Raw genomic sequence first — 23,230 nt, 5'->3', positions numbered from 1 at the left:
CCACACAGCAGGCTGGCACCCTAGCAGGGACTGAAGCTCACATCGCACCATAAGCCAAGCTATCAGTTCAGAAGCTGATCTGGTCACTTTCCTGCTGTCTCTGCTGAGAGGCACAGTCTAAACAGGTAAAATAAGGTCAAACTGCTGTGGCTTCATCAAAGGCTGTCTCTTGAGGCACGACCAGTGTGGGTGGCTCTGCTGGCAGGCTGTGGAATTCACCCTGAAACTACAAATCTGTACAGGAATAGCGAAGGACTCAGCACTTGTTTTTAAGAGATGGCAGTGGAGGAGAAAGCATGATGAGCAACAAAGATATATGACAATAAAGGTTAAGGTACTTTTATTATAAAAGTCTATACAATGAGCACCAGACATAGCAATGCAATTATATCTGGTTTAGTTATATATATTTCATATCTATATATCCATATAGATATATAGGTTTTGCTTTTACCAAAGTAAAACTGTTATATCACAAAATGCCTAGTTCTACCATTTATTTATTGCTCAACAAGGATGGCACAAAACACACTCAGCATAACTGTTGCCATGCTTATCTACTATACTGAGTAAACAGCCAAACACTGCATAACAAACACAAAGCAGCTGTTAATTCTGAATTGGAACCAGTCTGATCACGCACTCACTTATAAAAATATTGGAATCATATAGATTTAAGCATTATAAAGGAGGAATATATTATTTAAAACATTTAAATAGTGCATATTGACATTTTGCATGTGGTATATAAAACACAAACATTCATGTACAACACTATACAGTACACATTAGTTTCAATGTTTGGATACACCCGTGTCTGCAGACTGATAGAAAAGGAACTGAAGTGTACATTGCACAATGGAACTGAATAAAATTGATAAATGGTCTCAAGACTAGTTTAACCTCATAATTCTCTAAGGTCCCAGATAATTTAGCAGTTTTAAAAAAAAAAGGCATACCACCAGTGCTCAACAGTTTTAGTGCTTTTTTTTTTCTGAATTCCAAAATTACATGCCTACAAGCAGAGTAAAACAAAAAGTATTCTACAGTACACAGATGAAATCTGAGCACTAAAAATCCTACTTTCAACTTATTTTATATGGTTCATGACAGAACAGTAAGTCTATGAGGTTACATGCGAGCCATTTCTTATCTTGTGAGAAAGTTCATTTTTGGTCTTTCATAAAGCAGAGTGAATAACAGCTATGTTGACAATAGCCAGTCATAAAAACATGCAGTGAGAGTAGGTGCATGCAAAACATGGCCACAATCAAACTGATACATTGAAGAAAAAAGTAAAATAGAGAAAGCACCAGTTCAAATTAACACGTAGATTTTGCCAGATCAAAACCAGCTGCTGATGGTTGTTGCAGAGCGTAAAGCTAGTAGCTAAATCATCATTCAGCACAGCAGATGTGATACTCAAAACATTATTTAGTTTCAACTCTGAAGCTAAACCATGCAAGGCCCATAAACTGTTTTGCTTACATCATAAGGGTTAGGTAACTTATTTTTATTCTCCAACTGTAAAACAAAACCATGATAAACAGCAGTAATTTTTTCACTCAAAACCAACAGTTCACCTTGTGGTGCACATTAACTACACTGATTTTAGCCCTTGATACCGTAACTTATTTCAGACACAGTGAAATTTTAACTGTCCTAAGCCAGCTCTTTTCTGCCAGAGCTACGCAAGTCTGAGCACCACCAGATTTCCCATACACTGAAATGTTCATTATGTTCCTCAAATCTTCCGAAAGCGGAGACGCAGTATCCAATTCAGACAAAACACTATGTCACCCCTAGTTGATAAACAATAACCGATAAAATGATAAAATGAACAACAGTAACATAAGTCCTGTAGGCAGCATGTGATATAACTTTTCAGTTTTCCAAAAGACACTAAGCAAGGTCACTTTCTGGTTTGTCCACTGTCATCTCTATCAAGGAGGAAACACGACCACTAATGAGCAAAATCCATAGATGTTAATTATTACTGTGTTATAGGTGCAATTTAGAATACCAAAAATTAAAGTTGTTCCACAGCAGTCCTTTGAAAGGAATTTCAGTCTGTTTTTCAAATGTTCCAGGAAAAAGAGCCATATGTTTAATTTGCTGACTTTTTCCCCCATAATAAAAAATAGGCAAGAGGAGTAGTTCAGTGTAGCATTATGGTATTAATAATTTCTTCAGTAATGCAAAAAGTTGGTAATAACAAAAGTCTCAAAGTTCTTGAATGCTAAAGAAAAAAAAGCTAAGGTTGTTTTGAAACAAGACGGATGCATCTGTAAAACAAAACTTTGATGGAAACTGTGTTTGCTAAAGTTGGATAGAGCAGTCTCGAACTTCAAAAATCTTACTTGCTCTCTAGACAGGACCTACTTACCCTTCAAACATGTGATAGTGGCACCACAATAAAGTGCACAAACTGGATTCTTTCAACAGTGCATGACAAATGAACACAAGTACCCAATAAGTACAGTGGTTGTATACGGTAACATGTTATTCAATGGTTTGGAGGAACAGAATTTAAATTGATTTTGAAGAATCTTGTTTGCTGATAAGGACTTCTAACAGCCTAAGTTTGGCTTTAATTTTCTTGTACTCCCTGTACTCATCAAGCATCGGAGCCCGATCTTCTTTCTGGACATTCCTGTAAAAAGAAGCACACCTAAGTTTCAAGAAAATACTCCATCCTGCAGCAAGTCAAACACAAAAGCAGCAATGTGCAGTTATCTCACAGCAGACAAAAACATTTTTGGCAGCTGGTTCACCAATAATAGACACACTGTTATATTTTAGTTTCCTGTAGTTAAAACTGCCATCGCCTAAAAAAGCGAATAGAAAACCCAGCAGCATTTATTCCACACAACTGTTTATAAATCATTCTCTTAAGTTCTCATGGAGATCTTAACAACAGGATATGAAGACCTTAATTTCAGATCCTTTGTATACATTACAGAAAAAGATAAACAAATTTAAGTCCATCTACATTTTCACTATACATAGACTGACCGGTAAAATGAGAGCAGAGAATTATTCTTATTTAAGACTGGACTATAAGAAATTAATCTATTAATCTGCCTTATTTTTAAATCAACGCATCACTAACAACCTCATTACTTTCTATTAAAGTCAAAAGGAGTTACGTCCCAAATTCGCTAAGTGCATGATGAAGCCATATTAGTGGAATTTGTGTGACCAATGGTCCAGGAGTTTCTAGTTAAGGAGAAAAACAGTAGAAAGTATTATTAAGTGAGAACATCTGCCAGTCAAGAAAGTGACTGACCTCTTAAGAGTGTTGTTAGTTTTGTTCATGAGGTGACACACCTCAAAAAACCTCCTATTACACATAAAGGGCAGCAGTTCAATCAAATTCATAACAATATATAATCAAATAAGAAGCCTAAAAGAACTAAACAACACTGAGAAGAATAAAAATGATCAACCCCTTTATTGGTAAAGCAAACGCTCCCTGTCAAGACTGACCTACTGGAAGAAAGGACAAATTGCCAAACTTCCCTGCCCTATGTTAAAAAGGGGGACAATCTGAGGCGTTTTTAAATATATAAAAATTACTTTTTTAAATAAATATTTTAAAATGTTGATTTTTTTAACTGAAAAAAAAAATCACTCTATTTCCATTATTATGGTTTACAGATTGTAATAGAGGAAACAAAATTCAGAGGCAGGCTTCCCCTGCTATTACAAACATGCAAGAATGTTATCTCCTTCAGGAGATTATTCATTGTAGAGAGTAAAACAGGAGAGATTCCATTTGGCAACGTTCATATAGAAACTTGAAAAAATACTTGTCTACAAAATGAGTCTGCTGTCCAGCATCTGGTTTTGTGCTAAACAAACCTTCCATTCTGCTGATAAAAGTCCTCTTCAAATTCTCGCAACGTCTTACGTAGCTTCTTTTTTTCAGCTCTGGCTTTCCACAGTTGCTCCAATAATTCAGGCCTAAAAATTTCAAGTGAAAGAAAAATACGGTTGGCTATACAATTAAATTTAAATTCTTCAAAGCATACTCAAAAACAGCTGAGCGAGCTGCACTAATAATAAATTTGCCTTGCTCAGGAGGAATATGTTATCTGTCTGATGGTGAAATATTGAGAATAAACTAGTAGTTAATAGAAGAGTATAAATTTTCTGCTGTCTACACAGCTCAAGTAAGGCTGAAGAATGTTTAGAAGATATGAAACAATTCACTAAATACAAAAAGATCTCAGCCAGACAAGAGAACGCTCATTCAAGCCAAACACTTCCTGAGAAGTGAAGAACATGTCACTCCCTTCCACCTAACATCATATATTTGTTTGGTATTGTGCCTGTAAGTGCAATAATTGCAACTTTTATAATAGAAGTAGTAACTTCTTATTTTTACATACATAGAAGCAGCGCGGGTGCTTGACAGCCTCAGGTCCCTGGTCAGTTTCTCTTGACCATCTTCAACATCAGACTCAGAGTTTTCAACTGGGCTTAAAACAGACTGTGTTTGGACAGCAGTTTTTAAGATATCGTTCAGGTCTGCAGACAAACCATCGCTTTCCTCCTCTTCCTCCTGAAAGTCAAAGCAGCAATTCAAACAAATATGAAATATCTCAGTTCCCTGTTACAAATGCTGGGATATAATACTTTAAAATGCACTGTACACACCTTGATTTCTTCAAAAAAATGGGCAGTTTCACCTTCAATAATGGGCTGTAACATCTGCCCCCGCCTCTTGGTTGATGGTGACCCCTGCAATATTTTAAATTTGTTTCATTATATGCATTTAGACATTAAATGCTGCATGTGGTCAAATTCTGTTGAAGTCACCTAATATCTAAAGGTATTTCTTCTTTCAGAAGAATAAAAGACTGCAAACATACTTACAGAGCACAAACAAAATAATCATATAACCCAAAAAGCTCAGACACCCAAAGTATCCTTGACACAGAAGTAAAGTTGTGGCTCATAATTTATGTAAAAATATTCTTCTTCAGACTTAAAATAAAAAGCACCCACTCTCTCCATGTTTTGTAGAAAATTCATAAAGCGCAATGGTATCTCTGAATTTCATATTTATTCTTGTTCTTCCCAAACCAAACCACAGAGAGACTATGAAGGCCAGAGCTGGTTTTTGTCTTCTGACAGACATACACCGGGAATAACACTACCAGTTTCTTTTTCTAGACTACTCTGAAGCCCCACAACTGCAAGAGCTATGGAAGAGTTCTCTCTTGCCACCTCGGGTTTAAGATCCTTTGAACTTCAGCCTAAACAGGTGCCACCTTGCTGCACGGGAATTGCTGTCAGCTGTCTGCTGCACACATGCAGCTACACCCTGCTCACCTGTTATCCCTGCACGGCACAAGCAATTTCAACAGACAGACTATTTGAACAGCAGGAGAGTGGAACACAAAAGCCACACAGACAACAACCTGTCAAAAACTTTAGTTCATGAAAAGTAAATAGCTTCCTACTTGCTTGGACATTTCCATACAGGTTTCAGAGTATGTGATTACTATAGCATGATGCCATACGAAAGATGTCATGGAAGCAAGTATCATATAAACCAAAAAAAAATTCTTGAAATTCCTGGCACTGAATATGTTCTAACTAGAAGCTACCACTGAACAATCCTTGGTAATCAGAGAGCTCCATTTATCTCTCTTACAGGTTTCAAAAGCAGAGGCCTGTGAGAAATATTTTACAGCTGTTGCCTACAGCACAGATTAGAAATGATGTTACCAAGATCTCTTCTGAATTTAAAATCCTTTTCATTGGCTATTGCCCATCCCTTTATTTGACAGCCAAAAAAAAGAGCAACTATGATATAGTTATAAGGCTACTGATAATCACAGAATAGTTTGGGTGAGAAGGGACCTTTAAGGATCATGTAGTCCAACCCCAATGAGCAGCGACATCTTCAACTACATGAGGCTGCTCAGAGCCCTGTCCAACATCTCAGCTGAAGAGTCAGATTTTTGAGGTAAGAGATGGGATAAAACCCAACTAGTCAAGGGCACCACCAGTAACCAATGACTCATCCGTCATGCAGAAATGCTCGGGCATTTAAGAGCAACCTGTGTTTATGGAGTTCAGAAAGGCATACTGACATCAAAGCCTTCAAGATTCCCTTAAACTGAAACATACAATTTTTCTACAAAAGCAGCTACCCAAAAGTGTATGTGCAAAAAAGGAATGATCTTGAACCGGTCCCTTTTCCTCAACATACTTCAGCTTAAAGGGGATAGCTAAGGACAGTCAGAGTCAACTTAGCCGATTAAATTGCTGCTGTGTAAGCCACTGCCCAGCTATGTAAATCTGACAGAGAACTGTCTGTATGTAAAGAGATTATCTCAGGTCAGCTATGCAGTCCCTTCCTTCTAAAGGGTCAAACAGCTAATATCAAAACTGTTTTGTTGCAAGCTTGGGTCAGAATGCAGGATTTTGACTGTAGCTCATGAAGAGCAAAGACAGCCAGCTAGCTGTCATTCCACAACTGTTTTACAGGGACTATAAACTACTACACATCAATCTCCTTGCACAGTATGAAAACTTTTCTTCCTCATCTCTTACAAGACCACAGAGTGAGGAAAGAAAAGAACAGAAAGCATGGCAAGGTAGAAGGAAATGAAGTGAGAACACAATGAAAAAGTGCAGATGTTGTACAGATGCTGCAGATGTTGATAACATGTCGCAGACTGAGGAAGCATGAAGGACTGAAATGGTTTTTATGGCCACCCTATCACTCACGCCTCTGGTGACAGGAACCTACAGCACAGAAGAGAGGCAAGCTTCACTGCAACTGGTGTTACTGTTCTTGGGAGGACTAAAAGTACAGTGCGTACTGTGGATCCATACCTAGCACAGTGATTTGGGAAGGTTTCAGCCACGGCAAGTTAGAACTGCTTATTTACTTCCACAGGGAACCATTCATCTCCTAAGAGCCATCAAGGTCACAGACAGCTTTGAACTGCTCTGCTCTCAGCAGTAAATCAAATGCCTCAAGTACGACAACAACAACATCTTATATCTTTCACAAGAGAGATGTATTTTATGGAACAGTTTTACTAGCTCTTCTAAAGGCAGCCTGGCAGTTAAAAAGTGTGGGGGAAATAAAAAAAAGAAATAGCACTTGTTTTACTCACAAGAATAGGAGTAATGCTTGCTCTAGTTAACATTTGTTTTACAAGTCTGTATCTGTCATAAAGTGGCTTCACAATATGTCTTTCTTCTCTAGTAACCTAAAGGCAGAGAAACCACAGAATTAATTATACCAGTCACTCAATAATATACAAGCAAACACAAAGTGGTATGCTTCTCATGCCAGACCATGTACATTCCAATTAGGAACACAAAACTAGTTTAAATTCTGTGTATGAAATGGGGTTTCTGCAAATAAAGGGGAATAAGTGGGTACTTGTCCTCCTCTCTTTTCCCACTTTAACGCCCTATATTTTTCAGGAAGAAGTTTCAAAGGCTTCCTAAAAGGGAGCTTCAGTAGAAGCAAACCCTCTATCTTTAAAGACGCACGGAAAAGAGGAAAAAAGGGACCAAGAACTGGGGGAAAAGACCATGTTCCTAGCAATGGTGATGATTCTATAGAAATGACAGGGGAAGAAAGAAAAAGATGAAACTGTAGAGAGATTTATTTTATCTGGTATCTGATTTACTCTCAATTTTTGGCCACTTTGTACTCTTAGCATAATGAATCTTAAAGGCTACCCTGAAAAGTTACTGGCATTTTCTCCCTAAGGGGACTGCAGAAGCAGTGCCAGTATCTCCAAGACCATTATTATTCTTCCTTGGCTTTTAGTCTGAAAGGCTTGGTCAGATTTATACGGCAGTGCTGATTATAAAGCTAGTGTGCCAAATCCAAGAGGCTGGTAGAATAGTTACTGGAAAGATCTTGTGATTGGACTCGTGATGCTGATCACAGCCCAAGACAAAAATCCAGAATGTCAGGCACTAATAGGTAGTCACTTACTTTAACTTCCGTATCTCCAATTATTATTTAAGACACATGCCATAGACTTCAGAAAAAAAAAAAAAAGTGCCTTTTCATTTCTATTTTTATTAAATTCACAATAACATTTCAGGCCTTTTCCCAGAAAATTCAATTGCATGATTTATTTTTAAGATTTCTCTTTGCTTCACAGACACATAAGGCACCAAACAACACCAATCACTTTGCAAACTCCAATAACCTAACTAATGAACTGTGCAAAATGGGCCTATTAATAAATAAATTGCTTTTAGAAGTCAATGTAATAACTTCCTCTGATGGCAACATGGAAACCAATAGATAACTTGGTGTTTTGGAGCAGAAAAAAACCAAACCAGCCCACACATCAGCACTAAATTCTGGTATTACCACTGCACAGCAGTTACTGTTGCCTGCACATACATTAACATAGCTTGATAAAGCAAACCAAGTATTACCGGCCGTCCATGTTGACTTTCATAATACAGGAGGCTTTTCTGGAGAGATGTCTTCTCTTCTACCAAATGGTCTTTTGTCATTTTCTGTCAGAAGAATAATTCACATCTAATCAAACACGAGTCACTTTAACAGTTTTTCTGCGTTACCAGCTATACAGATGCCTTAGCCAAACTTAGCTTAGTTAATACCATACATCCCACCTTCACCCATTTAAAGCTGTCCAATACTGTCAGCACATACTTCGAAATATTTTAATAAAGAGTGAGCAAGGAAAATATGGTTCATCTGGATCATTGTCTGAAATATGAGGGCTTGGTTAAGGGCTGCTAGACAGAGGCATCATTTCGTCACTGAAGTATCTGACAGTGCTCTACCACCATCTGTTATTCTCTTAGAAACAGCCTGTCCGTAACCTTATGCTTACTTTTATATCTTCTGGCAAACATCTCTCAACTCGTTTTTCCTTTAACCTTTTCAAAATGAGCTCAAGCGTAGCTTCTTTGGTGGGCTGCTTCTCTTTCTGCACAACCCGCATCTCATCTCCATTTTCTTCATCCTCTTGGTCAAGAGAGGAACCAAAACTTTTTGGAAGAGTGTTACTTCGTGGACGTGCTTGAGGTATGAATTCTCCATCTGAGCTCCTCTGCTTTGCATCTGAAATGAGAAAAATTGCCCAATCCCAACATTTAAAAGAAATAACTCTCTCAGTTCAACTCCAAATAAAGGAACATAACAGTTTGCACAGGCAAAGTTTCTCTTCTAATGAACTAAAAACAAAGCCACAAGAATAATTTTATTTTGATCTTTAAATAGTTCAGAATCTAGAAATCATAGAATCACAGACTGGTTTGGGTTGGAAGGAACCTTAAAGATCATCGAGTTCCAGCCCCCCCGGACATGGGCAGGGACACCTTCCGCTAGATCAAGTTGCTCAAAGCCTCACTCAGCCAGGCCTTGAACCCCTCCAACAAAACATTCTTACTGTCCTGTGGAATTTCACTAAATGACTTCGCCATTTTAGTCATGTAGATAATTTGTGTTTGTAGAAAACCAGAAACTGTAGCATCTCTTACCTTTTATTTGCTTTCTCAGTTTGGTAAGTTCAGTCATCCATTTTAAAACTTTTGGATTGGCTGCAATATCACTATAGGAGGGCTGAAAAGTAATACAAACAAACTTCATTTTATGAAAACATACTAAAATCTTGTTTATAAAGACTTATTTCAAGATTTGGTAATATTTATGACAGCAAATGTTACAAGTAACACAAATGCCACTCTTAGTACCAGATCAGATCTCATTGCCAACATCACAGACAACACTTGTGAAAATAAACTTGAAACAATACATCAGAAGTTGAACCAGAGAGTGATAAAATGCTTTCACCTCTCCACATATCCCATCTGATATCCCCTCAGTCTCACTGTATAAACATCACTGTCTGTTCTTCTTTGGGCTCAGGCACTATGGCACGATCTCTAGTACTCCTATTGCTCAGTTCACTTTTGCAGACAGCAGTGTACAAAAAAAAAAAAAATTCTCACCTGTGAACCCACAGCTATTCAGTGATGAACTACACAACGTAACTTAGCTCTACCATGCAGTCATTTATCCTGAGTAGAAGCAGAAGCAGTAACTTACCTTACTGTTCTTCTCTTTTTCAAATTGTTCCTCAAATTGCTTTATTTTTTTCTGTAATTTCTTGACAAGCTGATAAGGTGTCTTGTCTTCCCTTTTGTCATCTTTTGAGCTAAAGGATGCTCTTCGTGTTCTGTATTAAAAACATTTTTTAATGCAATTTAAATAATGAAACGAGTGCAAACAACTTGTATATTTGAGTAACAGATTACTAATTTCAATTTTTTTTCTCCAGTTTATAATCCATTCTTTTCAGGTTTTCAGTCAGAGCTATTTACTTACTGAATGAAAACGCTTTGATCTGCTGCCTTCAGAATGTTACATGTTATTTTTTTCCTCTCTAATTTCACTAATATCCCTAACAGAAAAACAGCATTTGAAATTCAAGCATAATAAACTAATATACTGTTATTTACATTGTCATTAAAACAGTTCAGATCTTTCTGGTGACTAGGCTACTTAGCTAAGTTACTAGATCCTCAGTACTTCTTGAAATCGGGCACAGAATAAAGCCTAGGCTAGAAGCTACCACAGATTAGCTCCACTTAACTGTCTTAGGCAAGTTATTAGATACTTACCTAAAAACACCTACATCACCTAATCTGTTGTCCTACTATATTTCTAGAGTATGTGATTCTGGTTTTGAATAATTTTTCCAACTTGTTCAGCCCCTTGACATGGGCCGCTTGTGAAAAGCCTTTTCATCTGAAGGCTGACCATTTTCTAGGATGCTTAGTGACATCTATGTAGTTCAAGATATTAGAAATACTAATCTAATAATCTACTAGTGTAGATCCTTATTAGTTTCAGAATGAGGAGAACAGCTATCACAATCAGCATTTTTGTGCAGGTCAGTCTTCTGCATCGTTTCAACAGGACTTGACAACTATCTTTTGCATCAACAAATCTATGTCAGACAGAATTAGAGACTCTAAACCTGGCCTTTCCTGTTCCAGATTTTCTCATTTTTACGAGATCACTTCTTCCCTAACAAGCATGGAAATTCTTCTTATTCCCCCTCATAGTGACAGCAGTAGACAGTTGAGGTCACTGATTCTTTACAGTTTTGGAGGGTCACAATCCCCAGGGTCACACAAATAACTTTCATACAACTCTGCTTTCATACACTGGGTTAAACAGGCTCGATCCTCTAAATCTGCAGAAGACCTGCGTTAAGAGCCCTACCGTCCCATGCCTCTCCCTCTAACAGCTGAGTCTTTCCTATAACCCTTCTGAAGGAAGGCTTTCCACAGCCCAAATGAAGAATCTGCCCAGACCGTTACTACACACTTTATTTGCAATGGTTTGTACAGCCTGCCTCTCTTTACTGGGAGTGGGTAACATGCTACACAAAACAAATCCAAAATTACGCAACATGAAAATACATATTCATGCTACTGGAAAAGAAAATAAAAAGCCAAAATCTACATAAAATCATAGACCAGCAGTCCAGTAAAGACTGGTAAACAAAGGATATAAATACTACCTTCAGCCCAGGAAGTGCCATTAGAGCAGGTTATCAGAAGCCCTGACCAGATGCCAGGGAAATCTGTGCAAGCTTGCCCTATTTTTATACTCTTCCCCTCAGCATCTGCCAGTGGCCGCTTTGAGAGACACTATATCACCCCAGACGAACCTCTGGTCTGACTCACTATGGCAGTTCCTGGGCAGGCAGAACAGCCAAATGGCCATATAATGAATGGTACATTTGACCTTGGTCTTCAATTACTTCATACTGTGAAAACCCATGAGGTTCTTAAACAGCTGTATTTTCATACCGGCAATAACACCTCCTGCCCCAACACCCCCCAAACTGCAGTAAAATACATACCTAACGAAAGAAAGTGCTTTGGATGAAGAATCTAACGTTTCTGGATCATGCAAGAAACGTTGGCTTTGCCCAAAATCCAAACTACGATGTGACAATATCGGATGACAGTCCTCTTCCAACGGATGATTAGTCATCCTTCCAGCCTGCGGGGAAAGCTGAGCTTCTCCAGATTCACTGTCCTCCTGCCAGGATTTGAAAGCAGGAAACGGATCTAGAAGATAAAAAAGGGACACAAAATGGCACTTTTCTGTTAACAGAATTATAAACAAGAGTCAAAAGGAAACAAAAAATGCGTACCCAATGCTTAGTCTTGTATGCTATAAAGGATGTGGTGTCATACACAAAGTGAATAAAAACATCGAAATACATCAGAAAGCTACAAATTCTGTCATATAACAATTGAAAGAAAAAGGTACTGAAATGAACTATGCACACTAGGATCCCTTTTTCAAAGTGTATCTTGGGAGTATGCATTTCTGAATAGTTCAACAGTGTAAAAGAGCCTTATTTATGTATCAGAAATACAAAGTTAGAAGAATAGATTTATTGTCCATTACAATATTTTGCTGTGGAAATTGATTTTCATACCTTACACATGTATTTTGAAAGACTGTCCTCTTGGTTTTGAAGAAGCTAAGCCTGACAATACCTCTTTAGGTAGAATACCCATTTGTTTAAATCTTTTTAAAGGAGTGTTGTTGGGTTTTTAAGTTTAAATCCACCTTGACACCACTGAGAAAAAGAGATTTCTTAATTTGTGGAAGGTGATTTCTTTTAGGCAGGGGATTCCAAAACAATCAATTTTTTTAAAATCCCTTTAAAAAGTTAATTGCTAGTATCCCTTACAATTCACGGATATGGTTTTCTTGCTGTCTAACAAAAAGTTGACGTGGCCTTCCAAGCACTTTAATTTAAAATCCCACCCCCCTTTTCCTTTCAGAGAGTTGCCTATATTTTCCTGTTCAAATCAGAAATTTGAAAACTGGGTTCAGAGTGTGCAGAACAACAATAAAATCCACAAAGTAACCTTTAAAAAAAATAACCCTTGTACCTGCTTTCCATTGTACATTTACTAAGTATTATCAGGATTTTTTGTTTTGCTTTTAAATTATAATCTTGCCTGTTTACACAGTACAAGATGCAAGAAGGGGACCTTTTAGAAAAAAAGTAAACAAAAAAATTGCAGATGAGAACATTCCCAAGATATAAGGGACAGCAGGTGAAGGGTTAGCGAGAAAGCAAACCATAAACTATCAAAAGGCAGATAACTGAATGTATGGCGAACCATACTTACCCTCCCCTTCTCTCTGCAGATGCATTGTTTTGAAATCAATGAGGGGAAAAGTGATAGGGCATGGCGCTAATAAAATGAAAAAGAATGGCAAAAATACTAAAGTGAACACACAGCACAGTCAGAACAAACCATACATAACATGTAAAGCAGGAAGATACATTACCAGGGAAAAACATCCCATGTTTTGAGCCAGGCCCTGAGCACTCTCAGCTTCCAAGCAATTTCAGTGGCAGGTAAGGATGCTCAGTCCTTAGTGAATTTGAACTTTTTACTGAAAAGGTTTACAAAGAACTGACACAGGAACAGTAAAGACTTATTGTAGTTTAGTAAGAGTCTCATGCATCCTCACATTAACAAAAGACAAGTTCTAAATGTGTTTTTGTTCACAGCTTGTAAAACAATCAAGATGGCGGTGACTTCCAAAAAGCAGGACAAATACAGAAACAAATATTCAGAAATATAGATTAACTGATCTGCATTTTTGCCTGAAGCCAGCAACCATCTGACGTTCATTTTCAAGAATTCTGTTGGTTACAGGCCCTTAAATTTTCCATCACATAGGCTTTAGTACACCAAATCTTGCAACAAGATTTGGACTAGTATAGATTTCTTTACAAAGCCAATCTACTTCAGTGGAATGTTACAAGGACTTGCAGTGCCTTGGAAGGCTGAGATCCTGATAACGATTCTAAACAGGACTGAAGAATAGCCAGAGTTAAAATACTTTGCAATGAAATACAACCTCTTGCAAAATATCATGGTTTTACTACCCAGAAGCTTATATTATAAATTTATATACAGATATGCTACTTTCTTTTCAAAGTAAGGGTCATAAAGCTATTTGGGTAAGTAAAACCAAAGCATCTTTTACGAGCAGATTTAAGGAAATAATGAAAATGGAAGCCACAAACCTTCTGAGAATATGTATTAAACCAGATTAACACAAATAAAGGATGCAACAAAATGTAATGTGCAAGAAAGCAATTAATGTAAATAAAACACTGAGAACATAAGCAGGATTTTTTTTTTTTAACTTTAGATGACGTTATTAACTTTGGCAACAAGAATGAAATTCTGGACTTCTACGTGACATGACATACTCTGAATGTACAGTTTGCTAGGGCTCAAGAAGGCCAAGCAGCAAATATTTTAAAAATATAAGCAAGCCAATCACAAGTTGCAAACTTCATCATTGGGAAAAGGGTTAAAAGGGAAGTATGAACTCATGCAGGCAACGAACTGGAAAACAGTCAGCACTGGTGACAAATTAACAATATGTTATCACCATTTGAGCCCCAGGACAAAGCTTTATGATATGCTACACTGATAAATGACATCTATTACACATGTACTTCACTAATTTTGAAATTTACAGCGCAACAACCAGAAGTTAAGTGCAGTCACTCTTTGTTACGAGTGTCTTACGGTCATTTGACTGTGACACTTACAGGCACTTCAAAGAATAGCTGTCACTGCAACAGCCTGCTGGAAGTTAAAACCTTGTCCCTTTGCGAAGTTTTAAAATTCGACACAAATGGACTGTGGTCATTGTACTGTAGGTGACAGTTCACAGTATCTTAACAAGCTATATCATTTGCATTTTTTTAAGGTGTGATGATTCAGAATATCAACACTAGGCAAGAGGAAACAGGATATAAGGAACACATAAAAAGGTAAGTACTCTGAAAAGATATTGACAAGAGTGTTTTGCTCTGGTTACAAAGGGGTTATGTTTTTGCATAAGTAAAACAACAGTCTAAACAGTTATTACCAGACATTTGAGCAACAAAGTTCAGTGAAGTCACAAGCTCAGGAGCTTGCTAAAGCTGGAAGGCCACGAAGAAAAGGTCACAAACATAAGGAATTCTGTCTGAGAGAAAACTATGTTTCAAACACTTATTTTCCTAAAATCCAAACAATGGAGGGAGAAGGGGCAGAGAAATAATACCATCTGCAACTTTAACTTTTATTTGAAAATTTAGAGCTGTTTCAAGTTGTCCAATGACGTGGAAACCAACATCTGACATTCCTGATGTTTAAAACAAAACCACCAACATATTTTTCAGAATAAATGACATAAATTGCTGTGTTTAGTAGCTTAGTGATTTTAAGTCAAACTCAGTTAGTATCAGAACTTCAGTAGCTTACATTTAAAAAAACAAACAAGAGACAGTGTGAATATTAACTGGAAGACATAATCAGAAAAAGTGTTTTTAAGGACTTGGAGGAGAGACTCAGTGTCCTGGGAACCACAGGTCACTAAAACAAAACAAACAAAAAAACCCCACAAAACCTAGAACAAACTAACCACCAAACCTCTAGTATGAAACTTAGGCTTTTTTGCTTTCTTTAGTTGCTCCTTTGACTATTTTTTCTTTACAGTTTTTTAAGGTCCTTAATTAAGTTGCAGATAGTCTGAAAGACGATGGGACCTATGTCATGATTTGATAGATCTTACCATGTGTACAGGAACTTATTACTCTGATCAAACTGAAGAAAAATGTGTAAGTTGCCTGCTTCTTCTACTGTGTCCAGTGTTCTGTTTATCATTACTAGCTAACTATATTGCGAGCTAAAGAGTGAAAATTACCTTCCCATTTGTCACCATCAGATACATTCTTCAGATCTAGATGTGGTACTTGGACACCCAGAGCTTCCTCAGAAACATTAACGTTGCCATCCCCCGACACCTCGGAATCAGTATTTGCATTGAGATCACAAGTGTCGCTACTTGAATCCTGTATTTAAATAACATAACAGAACAATTTTATTATTATTTAGCAACTAGAAATCAGGTACCTAATCAGTGCCAGTTCCAGCACTTGTGGAATTTTTCTGGAAAAAAAAAATAAATTTCTTTGCTAAGCAATTATAAACAAGCTTCCCCCTGCCAACAGTAGTAAATTATTTGCATTACAAAAAATTCCATACATGAGATGCATAAGTATAAGCTTGCTCTGGTGCCAAAAGCTTCTGTGAAGCTAGATGATGAGATCTCTAACAGAGGTTTTGCAAACCTTGCAGCAGGCCAACCAACAGAAGATGTTAAAAGCTAAGTGTATTGTTTTTCTTCATATCTGTATTTCGTGTAAGTTTATAAGATGCTGTATATCTGTACAAAAATGAAAGCATAATCTTACCAGAAACATCTCTGAAGATATTCTATCATTGCCACCAAGCAATATACTATTTTGCCTAAAAAGAAGACACAGACCCAGTTGTCATTTTAAATAAAAGTTCTTAATGGACCGTAAACACTACACCTTCCCTTTACATTTCATTCTTACATGCCCTAGTCCAGTTTTAGCAAGTATGCAATATGTTTCTTTAAAAGTGACAATTAAAATTCTGTGGCACAAAAGTTACAGTGCCTTCCCCCCCCCCTCCTTTTTTCTTCACACAGAATTTCAAGATGAAGCATGTAAACAACTGGACTTGAATCAAGCTGGAAATAAACACAGCTCAGACCTTTATTCTCACACTGGGAGTAAACATTTTAAAAGTCAATTCAACTCAAACTGAAATTTCAATCAGTGCTGAACTCAAACTACAAATGAATTTAAAATTTTTCTGGCTAGTCACTATTACCAGCATTAATTCTCCAATCATTAATAGCAATAAAATGTGCCAACATATTTTAAAGAAAATAATTTTTCTTCTTCCATTTCTCTTGCCCAGAACATACGGTTGTTCACAAAAAAACCCCATACCATATAGGCTTATTCTTATTTTCTCTTTTAAGTGCAAAAAGTTCCATACCTTTTATATCATCATCATAAACTCCATCTTATCCTCTCTGTTTTCACATGTGAAAAGTTATATGTTTAGTTTTACCTCCCTTATGCTACACCATGTTGTCAAAATCAGAAGTTTGGTACACTTATGTTTTAAAACTCAAGTTACACATCCTGCCATGTAAGCGACAAAAGAAAAATACATACCTTTCACTATTATTTTCTCCATCAACAGCTGCATCTTTATCACATGGTTTCAATAATATGTCTGCAGTCTGTTGGCAAAAAGTATGTTTAGAAAGATCTGGGAATGGCATTCTCAGCTGCAAACATTTCTGTAATCATCACTGAGCACAAAAAACCCTCAAGAACTCAAACCACAGCTTTGTGTGTGGGGGTGCAAATCGTACTTTTTAACTATGCAGTATCTTTACATCTCAAGTAAGGCCAGTAGCCAAGTGTTTTAATCACTAGAAGACAATGACTTTCCATCTCCAGACAAACCATTTTTTTATAATTTCTTTTAAATATTAACACCAACAGTTCCACTGCAAATTGTCAGTCGTAGCACAACGTTTGGGATGAGTTAAATCATGGCAGTAAGTATATCCTAGTCTCAAAAACAACCGAGTTGGACGTAGACTTGTGTTCAACATATATGAAATGAAACAAGTCTGACAGACTTTCTAAAAGGAGCTACTAATCCTTGTTACTAAATAAAGCAGCAACAGAACTGGGGATGAAAAAATGTTGGCATTTCTATGACACCATCTCACAAAACAAGTTCTGATGAATACATGTCACCATTTTGGTCACTAGAAGTTGGCACAGGAAGACTGACTACTTTAAGCACTTACACCAAAACCCTGTACACGATCACTTCAAAAAGTGTCTTATTTGGGGGAACATAAGAAATTTGAAATATAAAATATCATTTGTGACAACGAAAGTTTTACCAAATAAATAAGGAACTCTAGATTTGAATTTTCCATTAGAAGTGTTTATCTGACAGCTGCATATGTGCTATTTCACCCAGAGAAGCAGAAATTGCATTCTCTTGCATATTACTGTTTCCAGTAATATTTCATTTTTGTCGGCACATATTTTACAGCCTTGCTTGATCACATAAAGATACCCCGAAGGAAAGACTGACGTCTGCTTGCTAATAAAATGTGCTGGTACAGTTCAGCCCATCATTACAAATTCAGGCCATACATACTACAAAACTTCACATTTTATTGTATGTGAAGATCTAATAATTTGCAGCTCAAAGCAAAGCTGAGGCATGTTTCTTGTATAGGGCAAACAATTATTTCAACATTTAGAGTTCCTACAGTACTGGGCTTCCATTCAAACTGTATACAATAGTTGCCTCTTTCAGTGACACGAAGCTGTTCAATTCAAGTATACTATATAAAAGCACAGACAAAATTAATTCTATGACATCTGATTATCCTGTGGTTTGTTGTTTACATTTTCAGTTGCTTTCTGAACTTCAACAACTTCAAGTGTCATTAACATTGTATTTTCTGAGCAAAGCAGTTTTTAAAAAAAGACAACTTAAGCATTTCATTTTTACAAGCACATTAGCATCACATCCTAATACGTGGTGCCCATACCACACTATAGGCATATTTTTTTGGTTTGCAATACAAACAGTCAATCCTGACACTTTTCAATATGACAATATTAAGTGCTGAACCTCTTCAGGAGGTCACAAGTCTAATTTTCTTCCATTTTTCTTTTGCTGAACATCTCAAGTGTAAGAATTCTAAGTGTACACATCAGTATGAAGCCACGTGAGCTATCAGCACAGCAGAAATCAAATATCTAAGCAAAGATGTCCAAGAGGAAGTAACAGAACCTCTATCAGCTAGAAAGGAGATGTTGAAAATAATGGGATATCTAGGCCTACCACAGGATAAAGTGGAAACAGTGCAAAAAGGCTGTAATTAGCTAATTATAAAGCCACACCTTCCTACCACAAGCATAGTCAGGAGGCTGCAGAGGTGACTGCTACTTCTACCCTTTCTTGATACCATAAAGATGTGACTAACTGCGGGCTATGCTATGATCACAGCTCTAGATCTTCTGCTCCTCAGAAAGCCGTTACTAACACAGATGCTATTCTAACTGGTGCTATGCTTGCTGATACGCTGACTCACCTGAGCAGAAGGAAGGGCTGGTACCTGTGAAAGAGCAATAGAAAAACATCAGAGTCGAAACAACTTGCACCAAAGTACACTAAATTTCTTTGTGCACAGCTACGAAATGTGCACAGCAGAGAAGACAATTAACTCCACAGAGCAACAGCACCATGCAAGGCTACATCAGAATTATTAGGAAAACTTGGATCTCTAAACTTTGGTTCAAGTCACAACAGTTTATGATTTTCATATACAGGAGTCTCTTCCTCTCACCTGAACGCTTTCTTCTTCCTCAGTTACAGTACCATGTTTCATAGCTTCACTGTCTAATTCAGTGCAAACCAACACTTCAGAGCAGTCTCCTGTGTTCTCACTGCTACCAGTGTCATTATCTTCAATAACATCATTCCTAAAGATAAGAACAGAAAGTCTTTAGCAACCTGTTGTACCACCTTTAAAAGAAAAAAACACCACACATTTTTTTTTCCTTATACAGTATAAAACATCAGGGTGGTTTGTTTTTTTTCCCCAACAAAATTATTCTGACCAAAGACACTGGAAATGTCTACAATTTCAATCACCTGTAGGCAAATTTATTTATTTATGTAGTTTATATATACTACTGAGATTTTCCACAACAGTACATGACATACACTAAAATGCATTTATTTTATTATTAAGGGTCAGGCATAGATCCCCCACTTACTATGCTGACTTAAGGAATACAAGTGCCAACAGCCAGAAGCAAAGACACACTGAAACTACTGCAACTCACTGAAGTTGCTGTGGCTGCATTCCTCTCAGTATTGAAGCCTGCTAGTATCACCACGATGCCCTACAGTGAGAAATCCCATTATTTCTAACATTTAATCTTCCTAGAATCCAACTTAAGACTTTTAACAGTACAACCAGATTAAAACTAACTACTGTAGTTACATCCATATATTCTTTAATTCCATCATTCCTGGTACCACATGTTTTGGTAATTCATCACTGGCCTTTGACCTCCTTGCCTTCCTTTTTCTTGCTCACAAAGAATTCCAAGCTACCTAAAAAAATGCTCCTCCTCTGTCAGATATATAGATACTAAGCAAGATAGCTCAGAAATCAAAAATTTAACTCTTTTTTTTCTGAAGTCTGGCAATTATTTTAGGTTATTTCTAAGAAATCTGGACTGGATCACTGCATTTTTTACTTATTCATTTAACTGTGTATTTGCCTTGTGCACAGTCTGCTGGCGGTACTGCTTTAAAGGACCCAGATGACCTCTTTCAAGAACACTATCATGTATCCTCTATTACAGTTAATCCACAGTGGAATGATTATCAGAAGCATTTGAAATAGTCACTGTGCCAAAAGAGTATATTGGTTTCAAACCTGCAGTGATGGTACTTCCAGCCTCCGCTTCTGTGAAGCCAGCCAGCCTTTAAAGCACTTGTGCTGTAACTGAAGGAGTTCAGCTACAACAGGTCTTTCAGGCGATTACTCACTTACTTATAAATTACTTCAAAGACATTAACTCTCTAACACTAAAACTCAGTTTTAATTCATCTTTACCAGCAATGATTATTACTTTTATGATCAGCTCCTAACTTTAGTCTGACCTCTTGTCACAGACAAGACTTCTAAAAACAGTAAAGATGGAACAATTTAGAGAACAGCATTCGAGTCTCTGAATACTTCACATATTTCAGCCCTGAGTCACACAGCAACTTAGGTACTGAAGTCCTACTTAACTACACACTTTTGGAGTTTGGATATTAATCATGACCATTTATTTTTAATAAAGAACCAAAATGTACCAACTTCTCAATGCTGCTGTGGCAATCACTACACCCATAACCTGGCAAGATTTTTAATAAAAATAAAAGCTGATCGAATGAGGCTGAAACTCTATGCAAATAAACTCTAAGTGCTCATTCTATCCATTTTTAGCTGTTTTTGTTGACACTGGCAGCCAGAGCAGTAAAATAGCTACGTTGACATGGAAAAACAGGGTAAAGAAACTGAAATAGCACCTACAATAGCTTTCATACAGTAAAATTGCATCATATGTACCATCAGTGAGATAAGAATGAAAGCACAGGGGTAAATTTAAGTTCTTGGGCTACTTGCACAGAATTCAGCAGTGAAACAGTTATACTTCACAACACTTTTAGCTATAAGATCAATTTAAAATATTTGCTTCATGGGTTGTTGATTACTCGCAACTGATGGAAGCTGATTTGGTTTAGCACATGAGATAAATTGAAGTTAATAGCAAAAATTCATAACATTTGTTTTGGGTTGAGGTGGGGGACTGGGGTACTTTGTTTTGGAAGCATTAAGATCTACAATCCTAGGGAACTCATTACAGATTAAAAAAAAACCAAACCAAACCAAAACAAAACAAAAAAACCAAAACCCAAAAACCAGCTTACTGGTTGTTAGATCCTTCCTCATCCCCGCTGGGATTTTTTGCTTCATTGTTACAGCCCAGTCTGTGTTGCTGTATGTGTTTCAGATCGTTATCTAAGCTGCTCTGCAGGTCGAAAAGGTGCTGTTCCACAGCTGCTCTAATTGTTCTTTCCAAAATGCTAAAAAGAAAAAAAGACAGAAAAACCATGTTAAGAACCCTCCTTTTGCATTGATCAACTATGCAGAAAGGCAGAGACAACAAACTTCACACAAGACAGGAATCTTTGATGACAAATACTTCAAGGCAAAAAGAGGCTAACTCTTCCAAAAAGGCAGTGGAAATTACTGCACCCAGTAGCTTTTATTTCATAAGATTTACATAACACATTATGAAGTCTATTCACAGTATTTTAAGAGTAATCAACAAATTACAATGACCAACTTTTTTTTTAGTAGCTATTAAAAAAAAGTTATAAAAGCCTAATATATTAACAAGACAGTAAAACTGTGTGTCTGAAACAGGTCCGAGTCAATCCTGGAGCAGGTACCACTTCAGCGCAGCAGGCTGTACCCCTCCCGAACGGGCTGTAAACAGACACACACTAGGTTTTTCCTGCGTTACTGTTAAATGCTGTAAGTGAAATAGTGCACACAGGAACATGTTCATTCGTAACTGTAATCATCAAACTTAGTGCATTTTTTTTCCTTGAAAGAAGACATATCTTCTATGCATGTTTTAGTAACAGCTTAATTCAAACATTTTATATATTTTCATTATACTTACTCTGCAGAGGCTGGCAAGATACTTATGGGAGAGATATTAGCACTGCAACAAAGAAGAAATAAGTTAATGTAATGCAAAAACTTACCACACTAAATAAAAGTCTTGAAGTCAACAGAAAGCAACTTAGAAAATACTTAAAGACCACTTGTAATGTGGCTAATAGAATAAATACGTAGCAAACACTGATCTGCAGCCCCTTTATTATTTAGATGAAGAAATCTTAAAGAACGTCATCATTAGACAAAGTTGTAGAAGCAGCAACACAGATCTCTCTCTCAAGAGGCAATACTCAGTGTATTATGAAGCTATAAGCTCTCACATGTACAGTCTTTCCCATGGGAAATACTAATCACTTAGTCTCCAAAGATTTCCCGACATCTTGCTTAAGAATGCAGATTTTAACCTTGCAGCCTAAAGCAAATTTCAAATTACTTTGCTTTTCTCCACAGCTGCAATTCATAGAGATTCCTCCCTGCCTGTAAGACTGTTGCATAATTTTGTTCTGCAGCGCTCTCCAACGACAGCTACATTTCAAGTGCAGGGCTGGTACCTTCCAGAGGTTTTGAGACACAAGCTAGTTAATTGTAAAGCCTGTGCAAGTCTCCCAGCACAAGCCACTTCAGCCTAGAACATTAAACTCCTAGGAGACATGGAAGAGTGGAAATCAGTGTAACTAACACAGCTACGTTCCAGTTAACTCGTGTGTGTGTTCCCTCTTCAATTTTCCATTAATATGATCAAAATTCTGTCATAATAAACAGAATACTTAAATGTTAGACAAAGTGTCAGTAAATATGCTAAGAATGAAATAAAAGAGGAAAACTATTGTAAATGGCAATGCGTTGCACCTTAAATGCCTTATTCAGGAAAAAATAAATACTAACTTCATTTCAAGTAGGAAGTGAGGAGGGAAGTAAACAAATCCTTTTTCTTCCTATTATATATAGCTAAGCTCAAAAAGCTGAAAA

General features: G+C 37.0%; 1 protein-coding gene across 2 annotated transcripts in view; it reads right to left on the bottom strand.

Moving 5' to 3' along the window:
* Window positions 1-2,000: 2,000 nt before the first annotated feature.
* The window catches only part of FAM13B (family with sequence similarity 13, member B), a 34,056-nt gene continuing 12,826 nt past the window's right edge, over window positions 2,001-23,230 (bottom strand). For both annotated transcript variants that reach the window (XM_010072446.1, XM_010072447.1), the window contains exons 7-23: window positions 22,263-22,304; window positions 21,502-21,657; window positions 19,355-19,490; window positions 19,100-19,123; window positions 17,142-17,209; window positions 16,341-16,395; window positions 15,791-15,938; window positions 11,907-12,117; window positions 10,079-10,208; window positions 9,511-9,592; window positions 8,862-9,091; window positions 8,437-8,520; window positions 7,143-7,238; window positions 4,663-4,746; window positions 4,395-4,567; window positions 3,865-3,966; window positions 2,001-2,653 (exon numbers count right to left, since the gene is read on the bottom strand). In XM_010072446.1, the coding sequence (XP_010070748.1) occupies window positions 2,530-2,653; window positions 3,865-3,966; window positions 4,395-4,567; window positions 4,663-4,746; window positions 7,143-7,238; window positions 8,437-8,520; window positions 8,862-9,091; window positions 9,511-9,592; window positions 10,079-10,208; window positions 11,907-12,117; window positions 15,791-15,938; window positions 16,341-16,395; window positions 17,142-17,209; window positions 19,100-19,123; window positions 19,355-19,490; window positions 21,502-21,657; window positions 22,263-22,304 (1,945 nt within the window). In that variant the 3' untranslated portion in view covers window positions 2,001-2,529. The remainder of the gene's footprint in view (window positions 2,654-3,864; window positions 3,967-4,394; window positions 4,568-4,662; window positions 4,747-7,142; window positions 7,239-8,436; window positions 8,521-8,861; window positions 9,092-9,510; window positions 9,593-10,078; window positions 10,209-11,906; window positions 12,118-15,790; window positions 15,939-16,340; window positions 16,396-17,141; window positions 17,210-19,099; window positions 19,124-19,354; window positions 19,491-21,501; window positions 21,658-22,262; window positions 22,305-23,230) is intronic.

The sequence above is a fragment of the Pterocles gutturalis genome, unplaced genomic scaffold, assembly GCF_000699245.1.
Source record: "Pterocles gutturalis isolate BGI_N339 unplaced genomic scaffold, ASM69924v1 scaffold9867, whole genome shotgun sequence".
Lineage (NCBI taxonomy): Eukaryota > Metazoa > Chordata > Aves > Pterocliformes > Pteroclidae > Pterocles > Pterocles gutturalis.
The sequence above is the reverse complement of the archived record's forward strand: the minus strand, read 5'-3'. Positions and strand labels throughout refer to the sequence as shown.